This window comes from Corvus moneduloides, chromosome 2 (genome assembly GCF_009650955.1).
Source record: "Corvus moneduloides isolate bCorMon1 chromosome 2, bCorMon1.pri, whole genome shotgun sequence".
NCBI classification, from domain to species: Eukaryota; Metazoa; Chordata; class Aves; order Passeriformes; family Corvidae; genus Corvus; species Corvus moneduloides.
The window spans coordinates 88909574-88925253 of NC_045477.1; the positions used below are offsets into that span (position 1 = coordinate 88909574).

General features: G+C 38.1%; 1 protein-coding gene across 3 annotated transcripts in view; it reads left to right on the forward strand.

Annotated features, from left to right (window-relative positions):
- The window catches only part of CYFIP1 (cytoplasmic FMR1 interacting protein 1), a 75835-nt gene that overhangs the window by 23673 nt on the left and 36482 nt on the right, over window positions 1–15680 (forward strand). Inside the window, exons 7-21 of one of the 3 annotated variants that reach the window (XM_032100255.1) lie at window positions 934–1030; window positions 1164–1292; window positions 2738–2842; window positions 3003–3094; window positions 4350–4467; window positions 5142–5264; window positions 7803–7928; window positions 8223–8389; window positions 10144–10291; window positions 11702–11849; window positions 13559–13715; window positions 14272–14368; window positions 14724–14800; window positions 14897–15005; window positions 15560–15679. In XM_032100255.1, coding sequence (XP_031956146.1) covers window positions 934–1030; window positions 1164–1292; window positions 2738–2842; window positions 3003–3094; window positions 4350–4467; window positions 5142–5264; window positions 7803–7928; window positions 8223–8389; window positions 10144–10291; window positions 11702–11849; window positions 13559–13715; window positions 14272–14368; window positions 14724–14800; window positions 14897–15005; window positions 15560–15679 — 1813 coding nt within the window. Of the gene's footprint in view, window positions 1–933; window positions 1031–1163; window positions 1293–2737; window positions 2843–3002; window positions 3095–4349; window positions 4468–5141; window positions 5265–7802; window positions 7929–8222; window positions 8390–10143; window positions 10292–11701; window positions 11850–12150; window positions 12305–13558; window positions 13716–14271; window positions 14369–14723; window positions 14801–14896; window positions 15006–15559; window position 15680 lie in introns of those variants that run through there. The other 2 variants (XM_032100254.1, XM_032100256.1) reach the window with 2 other exon arrangements.

The following is a 15680-nucleotide window of genomic DNA, read 5'->3' on the forward strand; positions in this document are numbered from 1 at the left end:
ATGTGGGACAGGTTACCTTGAAACTAGGGATGGCTTGACTGCAGTTAGGCAGTTCTTTGTGCTGTTCTTCCACCAGCACAAGGTTTTTCTGCCTTTGATGCCAAGCTGTCAAATACTGATGTCTTGGTGTATGCTAAATGTAATGCATATACTTTGTTTAGTAAACCTTCTGTTTTTGAGAGGAAGCTGGCTTTCTGGTTGCTTGTGCTACTCCTATTCTATTCTGATCTGATCTATTCTATTCCTGGCATCCACTTTTGACATTTGTAGCTGAGAGTTGTTTTACTTGTTCTTAGCGTATTTCAGCAAAATCGTTGTGATTGCAGGTATAGCAGGGAGGGGAGGGAGTGAGATACAGTGGCCAAGTTTTGTACTTGAGCTACCAGATGGTATCAGATATCTTCTGTTGAACACAGTGGTCAGAGCAGTAGGGCAAGACAGCCTTTATGCCAGCTCTAGCACCTGTGGTCTTTCATGCAGAAAACTATTCAGTCAATGACTAACCAAATTTACCTGTGTTGCTTCTACTTACATGAGATTTAGTTTCTACCTCCACCTGTTGTAGTTGTTGTTGTTCCTGAAAGCCTCCTAAACTTACTTGGTTTGCCTTTCTTTTTCTTTGGAGATGTGCTTCTGGAGGTCAAACTCTTGTTTCCTGGAAGACTGACTTTTCCTGGGTTGTTGAGTGGCTCGGATCTATAGAGCCACAGCTGCACCCAAATGAAGGCTATAGCCAATGTTTTTTCATTTGGGTTTTATTGGACCTTCTAAGTAGGGGTGTAGTGAGGGATTCAGGGAAGTAAACCAGTTTGTTTTGGATCAATTAAGTCCATCTCTCTCTTCTAGTCAACTTTTCACCTTTTTTTAAGGAGATAGATTTACTAAAAATCAGTCCTGGCCAAGGGAAGTACTGTTTTTTCTTCTGTTTTTAAGAGCCGCTCAGTTCCTGCGGAAAATGGCAGATCCTCAGTCCATTCAAGAATCTCAGAACCTTTCCATGTTCCTTGCCAACCACAACAAGATAACACAAGTAAGCTTTAATTGTCTTCTTGCAAGTTACATAATGCTTTGCAAAAGTACTAAAATAACGCTCTTCCAGTTTGGTAGTAACTTTTTTTTTGCCAGTGTAACTAGTTGACTAATACCCTTCTTTTTTTTTCCAGTCTTTGCAGCAGCAATTGGAGGTGATTGTTGGCTATGAAGAGCTGCTTGCAGATATTGTGAATTTGTGTGTGGACTACTATGAAAACAAAATGTATCTAACACCCAGTGAGAAACATATGCTTTTGAAAGTAGGTTTCTTTTGGGCACGAAATTAAAAATAGAATGTTGAGGCAGGGCACAGGTGTTTAAATTTAAAAGATAGTTTCTGGTTGTTTTTGTTTTTTTTAAAAGGAACCAGATTATGCAAATAATCAAATTACTGCTTTTCCCTGTCATTGTCTTTTTGTTGTATTATATACTGAAAGTATTTAGAAAGCTTATAATCCACATTTGTTTTTCATAAATTGAAGTTGACCCAATTGAACTGCATCCAAGTCTATGGCATTGTGTTTCTATATAATGTATAACGACAGCAGAAAGGAACTAGTACATTTAATTTTAGATATGTGGCAAGTTTGTTTAAAAAGCTTTTAGAAGTGAGGCTGTGTATCAAATATTTCAGGGAACAAGTATCTTGAAATTAGGATTAATAAATCAGTTTAGTTACCTGGAGTATGTACATCTAATAAGAGGGTGCTGGGCAGTATGAAATGTGGTTGATATTATCAGCTGCATATCTTGCAGTGGAAGAAAAGATACAGAGTAAGAGCTAAAAATTTGCCTCATGACAAATATTTTTAAATTTTGAAGAGCTCTGTTTATTAGGAGTAAATGAAAGTCTTCTGAAACCACACATGAACTCTAGAGCATTTATGTTGTCTGCAAGGGTGCCCAGTGTGACTTTTGTATTTAGGCCTTTTGTTTGGTTGACATGCTTAGAACACAGTAAGTGGCTCTGCTTGGCTCCTGTAAATACTAAATAGAATCATGGAATATGCTGAGTTGGGAGGGATGGACCCACACGCATCATTGAGTCCAACTCCTGGCCCTGCGTGGGACCATCCCCAAAGGTGCCTGCCAGTGTTATCCAAATGCTTCTTGAACTCTGGCAGGCTTGGTGCTGTGACTACTGCCCTGGGGAGCCTGTTCCAGTGCCCAACCACCCGCTGGGTGAAGAATATTTCCTGATAAATTTATAACCTTATGTTAATTAATACCTTGGACAAAAGGTAATTAGATTTTTTTTGAATGCTTCTGAGTTCTTGTGTGTATAATTCAGAGAGGCACTGAAAGTCAGAAAAACAATCACTCAGAGATGTTAGATCTAAAGCTCTGTTACCAAATCAGTTTGCATGTAGAGAATTTGAATAAAATGGAAAAGAAAAGCTCTAAAAATAGCCAGACTTTCATTTCAGTGAGATCTTTTTTTTTTTTTTAATGCTAAACCTTTATACAAACAAGCAGCATCTTTAAGGCTAACTGATCAGGCTAATGTTACTGTAAAAACTGCTAATACAGATAATAAAAGAACAGTACAGAAATTTATGTATTTGAAAATATATTCTGTTTGAAGGAGGTTGGGTGTTTCAGGAGTGGTTTTAAAATGTTGCTTTTCTAATTACATGAAGAACAGACTTACAGGTTTTTACTTCTGAGGTCCTTTTGTTGAAGGCTTAATTTTTTCCTTTTTCAGGTGATGGGCTTTGGATTATACCTGATGGATGGAAGTGTCAGTAACATCTATAAGTTGGATGCAAAGAAAAGGATAAATTTAGCCAAGATAGACAAGTACTTTAAGGTTGGTTAAGATGTGATTTTAAAGATAGATTCTCTTGCATTTTAAGTATATTTAAATAGAATAAAGATCACTTTCTATTATAATATGGGTAAATAATAGTTTCCTTTCACTATGATTTGTGTTAATAATTTATCTAATCTGATTTGTTCCCTGTGTACAGCAGTTGCAGGTTGTTCCACTCTTTGGTGACATGCAGATTGAACTTGCAAGATACATTAAGACCAGTGCCCATTATGAGGAAAATAAATCCAGGTAGGAAGGAGAAAGAAACAGAGTGGAGCATCCAGGATGGGGAAAGTGTGACCCTTGGAGTATATGTTCATAATCACCTGTTAGTCCATGGGTCTGTGGTAATTAATAGGATTTTCACTTGGTCATCTTTTTGGTGTGGGTATTTCACTATTAATGCAATTCATGTAATGGATACAGCTGAAAAAACAGGTGGTTTAAAAACCTCTTTATGCTGCTGAGCTCATTCTTGTATCTGTGACATTTCTTATCACCTGGGTTGGAAGAAATTCATTTTATCTTACCCTAATTTAATATTTAATTTTTATTTTTTTCCTTTAAATATGAAACTTTCTTTAAAAGAAATGAAGGATTTTACTAAGCAAGGTGAGCAGTAGTAGTGCATGGGTGAACAGGCATGTGTACATTGTATATGGAGCAGCAACTTAGCTTGTCTCTCCCCTATTTTTTTTTGGCTAGGTGTGCAACAGCACAACAGCAAAACAGTTGGAAAATGCAGCCAGTTGTTGCATTAATGGTTCCATGGTTTTTGGTTATTGCTTTGTTTTAGTGAACCTTTCTGTGCTCCTCCAAGACCTTGCCTCCATGCAGTTACATGAATTTAGAATGTTGTGCTTTGCATTTTAATTCCTGCAGAAAAACCCACATAACTTGCATGTAATTGCTAAGAGAAAATCAACAGCAATGGGCCTACTGAGCTACTAAAAATATGAAGCTACTTAACATGACATTCTTGGTAGCATGTTTTTTGTGTACCTCTTGATAACATGTTAACAGTATTTGATAATGCCTTTTTTATAGCTGGGAGCATACCATACGCTCTTCAGAGTTCAACAAGAATGAACAAAAAAATATTTGCAGGTGGCTACATGTATTTTACAGCCTATACCTGTACTTCTGTCCTAGCTTTCAATCCTTTTTGGTCTTGTTTCTAAGAGATATGCTGGTTCATATTTCATAGCAGCAGCCTTTGAAAAACGAAAAGAAAAACTCCCGAAACAGAAAAATTTTACAGTTTTTTCTTAAGACTTGGAAGCAGTGCTATTTGAACTCAGAAGGGCCGTTCATCACTAATGGCTTGTGCAGGGGTAGAGCTAGAGATGTGAAGAGAGGAAAAGCCTCAAACAACAGAGAAGGAAAATGTGTAAAAAAAAAAAAAAAAAAAAAGTAATGCATTGTGGATCTTTCTTTGCAGTATCAGCTGTGCTGTTTATTGTCAAACCTGATTTAGGTGGGGTTTTTTTGTCTTCTGAAACAGATGGACATGCACATCTTCCAGCAGTAGTCCCCAGTACAATATATGTGAGCAGATGATCCAAATCAGAGAAGACCATATGCGTTTCATATCTGAACTGGCTCGTTACAGCAACAGTGAGGTGAGTAGGGTTAGAGCTACATGTGCAAATTTCATGTCACTCATTAAGAGTTATTGTTAAGTATCTGAAAAGCAGGTAAATGACAAAGCTTGGCCACCTGAGTCAAGAAAAGCTGGCTGCAGGTCTAGTACCCGTTACTCTGCATTATATTTGCACTATTTAAATTTAACATAACAATGACACGTCATCCAAACTCTAACGTCCTTCTGCCTCTTTCTCTTTATGTATCTCAGATTTGTCCTAGAAATTTCGGTATGTCTCATTTAGAATCTGTTGTCTAGCCCTTACTCCAAACAGGTGCTTGTAACAGTTTAAACAAAACTAGAATTTAAGAGATAAGTAAAAGAACACAGAAATGCGTATGTATACACACACTCCTATATATCAGGTATATAGAGAGAACATATAACTGTATATTCTGTGTAATTGATGTCTTGAATTCATCTGCAACCATATTGTGGTCATTAGGGATACCAGTGATTTCCATCTCTTGACCAAAATCTGTGAAGTTTAACTACATAAGTCTCTAGAAGAAAAAGCTGATGTAAATGCAGGTGTTGGTATATAATGCTGTTTTAGTGCTTCAATTGATGTAGAAATTTGGCTGTGGATGCTGAATGTTCTGATGTGTATTTGAGTGTGGGCTTGGTTTGGTTTTTTTTATAATGTTCTAGGTGGTGACTGGGTCTGGTCGACAGGAAGCTCAAAAAACAGATGCAGAATATCGGAAGCTCTTTGATCTCTCTCTCCAAGGCCTGCAGCTTCTCTCCCAGTGGAGTGCCCATGTCATGGAAGTGGTATGTAACATGGGAAATAAAACCAAATGAAAAAGAGGTGGCTTGGTGAGGTTAGACAGAATAAAACGGCTTTATTTTAATGGACTGAAAAATGCATGTTGTGTTTTCACAGGATCACAGAACATTCTGAGTTGAAAGGGATCCACAAGATTCTTGTTCCCTTAATTCTCCTCTTCCTTCTTCCTTCACCCCGTTTCTCCTTCTGCTTCAAACCTCATTCTTAGAGGATGGCACATGAAGTTCTCAGAGTCTAGGAGTAATGTTGCTGCTTTGAAGATCCAGTAGCTCGTAGCTCACCCAGTACATTCAACTTTAATGGATAGGCTGTCACCTGTGAACCTTCACCAGATATTTTAATGTCACTCTAAATACAACCATTTTGTAGACTAAGACTTAATCATTTCCTTCTAAACATTGTTTAAAATCATATTGTTAGAAACATCTGTACTGGCGTGCAGTCACCAAGCAGGTGATAGAACAGCTCCAACTGGCTGTGTTTAGACATGACCACTGAGTAAATTGAAGCATGTATGGTCTTAACACACAAAAATAGATGGAAGGGCACCCATTGGCTTTAGATTAGACTTTTAGCCAAAAGGAGAGTAAATGCAGGAAAGGGAAAATATGAGAGAAGATGAGGGAGGGGAAATAAAGAATATGCTGAGTTGTTTCTCTGTATTGCAATAGTTTATTTTAAAAACAGATGCCAGTTAGAAAAGTGACTGTGCTTTTTTCCAGTAAGAAGCTGCTTAAGGCAGAAATTGAAGAAGAGGATGCAGGAGTCCTTCTTATGCTGCAGATGTTGGATAAAAGCTCTGTGTCTTAGCTGAACCAAAATATGTTCTAGGAAGGGCTGAAACATGACTTATTGTGTGAGAGAAGCCAGACTTGCTCCTCTTCTGCCTCAGATGTTTCAGGGGGCATGAAGCAATTTGCACTGTGTGACTACAGTGCAGTCACAGTGGGCATAGCTGGAGAACCAGTTTGCTCTCTCGTTTGTATTTTTAACTGCCTCTTTTAGAAGCCAGTAGATGAGTCATGTTTTTTCCTGTATTATGCTATTCCTATTTAAATCCACAGTGTATTTAATGGTGACAATCTTTTTCTCCTTTTCTCCTCTTAAAAGAGGTTGCTGTCATCTATTCCTTACCTCTGCAGCTCCTAGACTTGCTCCTTTCATTTCATTTATTTTATTAATTTTTCATCACAAATTGCTGCATCCAGGGTCTCTTCATAGTGAAGATCTTCCTATTTTATTATATCTCTGAAGGAAATCTCTCATTCTTAGCTGTGTTTCTATCCTGCTCATTCCAGGACAAACTTTCTCTGAGCATCACAGCAGGTTTTTTTGGCTATTCTTGCTGCTTTTGTCTTTATAATTTGTATGGATTCCCATAAATACTTCTCATCTAAGTTCAAGTTTGTGTTCACCTTCTCTCTCCCCTACTGAGAATTTATTCTGATATGGAGTATCCTAATTATTTACCTGTCTACACCTTCACTGAGTATGCATGAACATAGTTACATGCATCATGTTCAGATAAAAACTTTCAGTGTATGTTTGTTGTGCATCTTAACCCTGTCAGTTTAATGCCCCCAACGTCTTTGTTTAATCATTTCCCCAGTGTCCTCTTTGTAGCACTCAGGTTGCAGGGTGTGATGCTCCCCTTTGTCGTAGGTGAATTGGTGCTATTAATCCATTTTAGTAGGCAAATTTGGTAGGCTACTAATCCAAGTTAGTAGGCTATGTAATCTAACATTTATGCTAAGGTGGTGTCAGCCAGATCTTACTATGTACTGAACTCAAACTCTGAGAAAATTGCATTTAAATGTGACTAGGCTTTTTCACTTGATGTACCCTGAGGGATATTAGGCCAGCCTGACCCTGCTCAGGGACATTTTGAGCTGTGTTTGCAGTGGCTGAAAAGGCAGTATTTAAGAGAAGTGCATGCTGTGCAGATCGTATTGTCACAGATAACACAGCTTTTTCCACACATTTCAGCCTAATACATTAAAAATTAACACCCCTCCCCACAAAAAAAACCCCAAACCTGTAGTTTTCCAGTTGTGTTTTGAAATCTAAATGTGAATGTTTCACCAAGCAGAAAACTCCTCTTTTTGTGCGTGGGTCTAATGGACTTTTTTTTTCTTCTGTTCTGAAGTCTTTCTGTGTTTCTCATGTTTGAAGTGGAGAAGAAACTTTTGCCCGTGCTAACATTTGCTCAGTAAAAAATACGCTTAAGTGTAATACCTGCTGAGTTTGAGTTGCATTTCTTTGGAATAATACAGAATCACTGGTTTTCAGGAAAAGTTTTTAGGGAAATTACTGCTTGGCATTTCCACCAGATAGTAGTTTCAGAATTTATGCAAGGTTTGAACATAGTACTAAATACTATTTGTCAAATATTCATGAAAACACTGGGGCATTTCTCAAAGCATGTTATTTGTGTCCAGCTGTGTTTTGTGTTTCTCAAGCATTTTTGTTTCTTTTTGTTCCCCCTATCTTTTTTTCTCCCTCTTCTGCCTTGTGAACTGCAGTATTCGTGGAAGCTGGTTCACCCAACTGACAAATACTCTAATAAAGATTGTCCTGACAATGCAGAAGAGTATGAAAGAGCAACAAGATACAATTATAATAGTGAGGAGAAGTTTGCTTTGGTTGAGGTAAGAGAAATGTTTTTCTATAGGGATTTTCCAAAGATTAATTCTATACAAAAGAGAACATTCTCTATAAGCATTTTGCATACCCAGTGCAAAAAGACAGCCTGGCCTGTGCTGACTCTGAAACAGCATGTGTTCCTTCATTCAGTATAGGGGAGGAGCACAGCAAAACTATCCTTTATCATTTGTAACTTGTTAATGCCCCTTTTCTCATTTTTTGTATTTAAAAATGCGCTTTTTGTACAAATACACAAACAAAATAAGAAAAATACATTTGTCTGGGGTTTTTATTTACAGGTGATTGCCATGATCAAAGGTCTTCAGGTGCTGATGGGACGGATGGAAAGTGTTTTCAATCATGCCATTCGTCATACTATTTATGCAGCTCTTCAGGACTTTGCCCAGGTCACACTTAGGGAGCCATTAAGACAAGCCATTAAAAAGAAGAAAAATGTCATTCAGAGGTAGAATTACTGTTTTCATCTTTTTCTATATTCTTTCCCCCAGACCTTGGTAAATTTGTTGCAGAATTGCACAGATGTTCAGTTCTGCCTCTCTAAGTCTGTACTCCCAGTCTGTCTGGCATTCACAGTTAGCTTGATTGGATATGGATTGAGTCTGAAGTTAAAAATGAAAGGCTGCCAGCATGGCTGCAGTAGGAGCCCAGGCTGTCCTGAGCCTCTTGGGACTACTTCAGGAAGTCTTGTGTTTCCTGTTGTTTATTTTAATTTCCAGAAAATATAAATACAGTAATATTGAAAGCAAGATTAGGGTTTATATTTTGAAGAAAGGTTTCACAGTCCCCTTTATGATTCCAGTGTTTCCTTTCCTTGTGTCTCATGTTTATCCCACTCTCTCTTCTCTCTGCCCCTTTTAGCATTCTGTCTTATTTCTCAGCTTCTGCTGCCTTTGGCTCATTAGCCTTACACTTGTCTTCCAGTGCTCCATCTGCCCACACTGATTGGTGACATTTCCTGACCTTATTTTTTTGTCCCTAATTGTTTGCTTTTAATCTTGACTTGTCTATCTTTTGTTCACTCCCACATTTCATTGCAAAGCTCTTAGAGGTGAAAGTCCTTAGCTAATTAGGCTATTGCTAAATGCTCTGACTACCACAAAAATATCATCATAAGCTAAAAATAAACAAATTGCTCCACATTATCAGGTTTACAGGGAGAGTCTTTTTGTCCCAGGATTTTAATGAAATAGAAAAATATTGTTTTCATTCCTGCTCAGATTTGGGATGAGACATTTTCTTGATCATTCAGCATGCCACAGGATATGGCTGGCTGTGTTCCTGACAAGTATCTGAGTTCCAGTTCAGTATTTGGAGCTAAAAGTATAAAGCTGTTTGTATAAATTTCAGCTGAATTCTGGAATCTGAATTTCTTCTGAAAACAAGAATTCTGCTTTTTTCATTTCAAGCCACCATTGTGTTTCTTTAATTTGGTTAATAATCTGCTTTGGTTTGATTGAATATTAATTGAATTTGTAGTGAATATGAATTAATATATTCATATTAATGTGAATTTTGTTTGATTGATCCAGCTCTGGGGTCCTCAACACAAGAAAGACGTGGACCTGTTAGAAAGGGTCAAGGGGCCATGAAGATGATGAGAGGGGTGGAGCACTTCTCCTATGAAAACAGGCTGGGAGAGCTGGGGTAGTTCAGCCTGGAGAAGAGAAGGCTCTGGGAGGCCTTATTTACAGCTTTCCAGTACCTTAGAGGGAGAGGGACTTTTTATACAGGCAAATAGTGACAGGACAAGGGGCAATGGTTTTACTGAAAGAGGAGAGCAGGTTTAGATTAGGTGCTAGGAAGAAATCCTTTATTTGGAGGGTAATGAAGCACTGGAACAGTTTGCCCAGAGAAGTTGTGGATGCCCCATCCCTGGAAGTGTTCAAGGACAGATTGAGTGGGGCCCTGAGCAACCTGATGTAGTGAAAGGTGTCCCTGCCCATGGCAGGGGAGAAGTTGGAACTAGATGGTCTTTAAGGGCTCTAGACCCTTTCTGATAAAGAGCATGGAGTGATTATTTTGTGGATGTGTCATTCCTGAAGATGTTGGTGAAATTCTTTTTTCTTGGTTGGAATTACCCTGAACTCTTGAATGCTGTTGCAAAGTTTCTGTGCTTGTGGAAGAATGCTTAAAAAAGTTAAGTGTTCTGTCAAGGCACCTGGATGTGCTGCGGTGTGAAGTAGTGGGAATTGTGCTCAGTGTTTTGCAGGCCATAAGGAAGACAGTGTGTGACTGGGAAGCGGGTCACGAGCCATTCAATGACCCAGCACTAAGGGGAGAGAAGGACCCCAAAAGTGGTTTTGACATCAAAGTCCCAAGACGTGCAGTTGGACCTTCCAGCACTCAGGTATTTTCCTGTCTGGTGGTTGTGATATCTGTCAACAATTATTGCATGAGGTGTTTTCTTTCTGTCCTGAACTATTTTAAAATTGCAGGTTTTATTACGGTCTTTTTTTAATGCTAAAAATCTACTCTGATTTATATTTGCAAAATTATATGCACTTAACCAAGATCCTCTGTCTGGATTGCTGTAATTTTCTACTCTGATAGATAATTTTTCCAAGTGTTCAATTTCTTTAATTTGATTTTCTGGGAACAAATATTTTCTCATTGAGCTCCTAATGTTTTTTAAATAATATTTTTGAACTATTTGAATTATTTCTTGACTGACTTCTACCTCTGGTATGGCTGGTGAAATTTTTTTATTAAATCCCACAATTCAGTAGATGTCTAGTAGTTTTAAAATATGTTTAAAATATAAATGAGTGTCTGGTAAAATATGGGAAAATATATGACTTCTGAAAAGATCCCTTGCAGTCTTCAGTAATGAATGATAAAGCTGGTCCCTAGAATCTAATTTGTCTGCTGCTACCACTAAAACGAGATATTTCAAATGTTTTCTGTGGTAGTCATCAAAATCCCATATCTAGGTGCTCATTCTTGTTACCTCTATGTAATTCTCTTTTTTATTTCATTTATGGATTTGTTTGGAGAGTGTATAGTCTCATATTTGTAGCTCATCTGAGAAAATGAGGTACTGAGCACTTTGGGTGGAAAAACTGAAGGCAACTGTGGTTTGTGAAGACAATCTTTTAATACCTAAAATCTGTGGGAAAGAGAGCATGTATGGTTAATAATTTTGGGTAATAAAAAGTTGCTTAATTTGTGATAAGATTGGTTTAATGAATATTTTGTTTTGATAATTGCAGAAATATGTTTTGATTTCTAATTTCCTGGGGTGAAAGAAAAGGTTAAATATCACCACCAGTTTGCTTCTCCTGTGCTTTAAGGGCTTTACTTCACCTTTGCAACAGGCTGGTTAGAGTATGTGGTTCTATCTGCTTTTTCTGCTCTTGGGCTGGTACACTTGTCTGTCTGGATTGACAGGAGGGCAAGAGGTCAAATATATCCATTTTAGATAGGTTTTACTCAGCTTCATGCTGTTCTAAAATGGCTGTGTATGAATGGGTAATTGGTGCTACCTGGGAACCTTTGCTAAATCATTTGATAATCTAATGGCTCTCTGAGCATCCTCTGAAATGAACGGGAACTTTCCCTTTGCTTGAGGGAGCCCCAGATTGCAGTGATTATTCTGAACAACCTTTCTGTGTGACCTCCTCTGCATGCTCACTGTGCTGCTTTTCATTTTTAACAAACTAACATATTTTCTCTGCTTCTCTTTCCCATTCCTTATTTACCCATGTGTTTTTATTAACGGATTCTCTTCCCCTGCCTGCCCCTGTCTGTTGGTTTTTAGCTCTTCATGGTTCGCACTATGACAGAGTCCTTAAACTCTGCTGAGCTGTTGAAGCAGCTCAAATCTCTGGGATTGGAAAAGCTATTGCATGTGACACACAAGTTTCTGAGGCAGTCCTACATCTATCCGCCTCTTTTAAACTTTGGTGGTAAGACATTACTTATTACTTTTACTTATTGTGGTGATGTGAACTGTTCCACTGCAAATGGTCTGCTGCTGAGTGTCAGTGGAGATCCCCTTGGCATGGGTAGGCATTTGTGCTGGTGTGTAGGCTACTGTTGCATCGTTCCTCTTGCCTCAAGGCTTTTATCCACACAGTGCCAGTTTTCAGTTTGAAGTGGAGCAGTCGCTTACTGATAGTAATTCTCAGTGTTGCTCAACTAATGTACCATATGTATTTTCCTTTTTTCCCCCCCTTTCCACCATAATTGTTTCCTTTAATGATACAGCTTTACATGGTGAGAACTATGTTAGAGTCCCTCATTGCTGACAAAAGTGGTTCCAAGAAAACCTTGAGAAGTAGCCTTGAGGGGCCCACCATATTGGACATAGAAAAATTCCATCGCGAGTCTTTCTTCTACACTCATTTGATAAATTTCAGTGGTAAGATATGTAGATGATCAGTGTCCAGCTTAGCATGTCCTAACACCTCTAACACGACCTGGAAAATGTTTCCGATTGCCTAAGTCAACCTTTGGTTTATTTATCAAAAGCCTTGGTCTGTCCAAACTTTTTCTGAGATGGTACTTAGTATTGTGGTGGGATTTTTATTTTGACTTGTTATGCGTTTGTTCCTAATGCGTCAAATTTCATATTGTTACTTCCCTTTTCTATTTTCTTTATGTATGTACTTATATAAACAAGGGACAAATAAGCCTGTACACATTGAAATTTTTAAAAGGAAGTAGTTTTTGTGTTTTGGGAGATTTTTTTTTTGTTTTTGTTTTAAGTACAGAGGAAACAAATTCTCTGTTGTGGTAAATTTGATGTCATTTCACTACTCTTACTATTCAGTTAATTGTAATCGGAAACATGCTGTCCTAAAGAATTCACCTACTGACATTGAGTGTACCTAGTCCTTGTCATCACCATGCTGTGTTGTCTTTCATTTTTGTTTTGCTGCTGGCCTCTTTTACCCTTGGAGAAAGGGGAGCCTGTTAATGTCAGCCATAGTGCTACTGGGGAACAGCACTGCAAAAGGTCTTCAGAAGGTCTAAGTGTAGAAAGTTCATTCCTGTTTTGGTTCTCAAGCCTTCTGGAAAAGAAGGATTGTACCAAGTGTTTTCTGGAGAGGTGGGAAGCACACGTCTGTGCCCTTGACAGCATCCTTAGAAACTTGTTGTTTTAATCCCTACTTCATGTGTCTGTCTGTCATTTCCTGCCCATCTAATCAACAGGAACATGTGGAGCAATTCAGTCCTCCATAGGGAGGGATGGTTCTGGAAGTTCCAGTCAATTTTGTCTCCTTCACTTGCTGCTTCCCAAATTCAGTGTATGGCTTTCTCAGCCCCCAACTGAGAAATTAAACTAGAAATCCCTTTTTACTGGTGTACGTAGTTTTTCTGTTTAACTGATAGTCTTGTCCACTTCCACACTTTTTTTTTTTTTTTTTTTTTTTTTTTTTTTTCCCCCCCCTATAAGAAGACACTGCTTTTGGGGGCCAGTGGGGAGTTCAAAACTCTTAGGAAAAGTCATGGGCTTTAAATTTTGAATTTGCTTTAGACTGTTTGGCCTATGTACAGCTCTAGTGAGTTGCACCTGCTTTTTTTGTTTCACATTGCATCATCAGAATCACAGCTGTATTGTACCTGATGTATTTCTATGAGAAGTGTAATTCTCCCTTATTTATTCTGAAAGAAACTCTGCAGCAATGCTGTGATCTATCGCAGCTGTGGTTCAGGGAATTCTTCTTAGAGCTGACCATGGGCAGAAGAATCCAGTTTCCTATTGAGATGTCCATGCCTTGGATTTTGACGGATCATATTTTGGAGACAAAAGAGGCATCAATGATGGAGTAAGACCCACTTGTGCTCTTCCACTGAATGATTATTCTTAATGATTGCCATTACTTATTATAATGTTGTTGCTTTAATTGGTTTTAATAGGTAGTCACTGAGAGAGTATTCTAAATGTTTATAAAATGTTTGTATTACATTTGCCCATTTTCAGATTCTCTAAGTTTTCTTTTTGAAGTGAGTAATTGAAATGCTAGGCCTTTCATATAGGTATCATTGCACTAGCCACGTATTTTGCTCTTTGAGTTCTCCTTACTTATTCTTCAAAGATGTCAAACATGTATAGTGGTAAAAGCCTAGTTCCATTTTGATGGAAAGCTACATCTAGAAAACAAGTTTTAGACTTCAAAAATATCTACGCCTTTTCTTGAACTAACAAATATTTTCTTAAAGGAAAAATTGTGATCCTTTTTATATAAACTAAAAAAGATCCTGTTTTCATGAACCGCATGTGGACTACAATATTAACTGGCTTACATCACCTTGACTGCACCATCCTAAAGAGTCGTGACTTTTATACACATGTAACTCTTTCTTTTATTCTTTTTCCTGCAGGTATGTTCTGTATTCTTTGGACCTTTATAATGACAGTGCTCATTATGCACTGACCAAATTTAAGAAGCAGTTCCTCTATGATGAAATTGAGGCAGAGGTAAAGTAACCTTTCCTACTAGAGAAAAATAATCTGTACCTGAATGTAAAAATCATGCTAAAGGATAATCTCTATATAAGAGATTCAGAACAGCTGGAGATAACAGGAAAAACTGAGAATACTGAATACCGAGAAGATGAGTAACTGATTGGGTGATATGTTGTAAGGAAACCTGTAGACCTGTGCAAAAATGCCTCACATTTATGCTGAAAATTGAATATCATCTTCTCTTTGCTGGGAAATTTGGATCTGTTAACTTTCTTGACTATGTTTGATAAACAGTGGGAGGTCTTAGATAAGCTGTGTTTTTTTTAATTTTAAGTATCTCTAAATGCACTATTTTTTTCCTCCCAAGGTAAACCTGTGTTTTGACCAATTTGTCTACAAGCTGGCAGACCAAATATTTGCATACTACAAGGCAATGGCTGGCAGGTAGATAGTCCTTCCACTATGAGAGCTTTTCTTCGCACATTTCTGCTCTGCTTTGCTGTTTAATATACTTCAAGTGTTTTCTTCCTTTCTTCACAGCCTGCTTCTGGATAAACGGCTGCGCTCGGAGTGCAAGAACCAGGGAGCAACCATTCAGCTGCTGCAGTCCAACCGCTATGAGACACTGCTGAAACAGAGACATGTTCAAGTGAGTTAACTCCTACCATGTTGTACCGGAGTTGCTTCATGTAGGTAGACAAAACTCATTTTGTGCTTTATGTTCCGTCATCTAATTAGCATAACTGAACATCTGAGATCTGCTTTTTGTTTTGTCATATGAAGGCGTAAATTAAGAAAGAAACCTTAAAAGATGCCGTTTTAATGCAAATGTCTGTTGTAGTTAAGAAAACATGAGCCAAATAGGAATGCCATGGGTGGTAGCGTTGTCTTCCTAGTAATGTCTTTCATCAGTGTTCAGTATGTTGTTGGCAAAATGTCATGGAAGCATAAAATGATGATATAAATACTTAAATGTAGATGCAATGTGTACTTTTACTTATTTTTGTGAGAATTGGGATGCAAATTGTAGTACCGCATTTGCTCATGAATTTATAAATTTTGTCCATCTGCTTTGTTTCAGTGTGTTTGGGATGCAAGTTCAAAAAGTGAGAGTCTGTTAATCTGTGGAGTCTCACAGTCCTTGTACAGTTTGTCTTGTAACCTGACTGTCAGTTCAGAACCTCATAGCATGTTTTCCTTTAGCTTCTCGGTAGGTCCATAGACCTGAACCGACTGATCACGCAGCGCATTTCGGCAGCCATGTACAGGTCGATGGAACTGGCCATTGGCCGCTTTGAAAGCGAGGATTTGACTTCGATTGTGG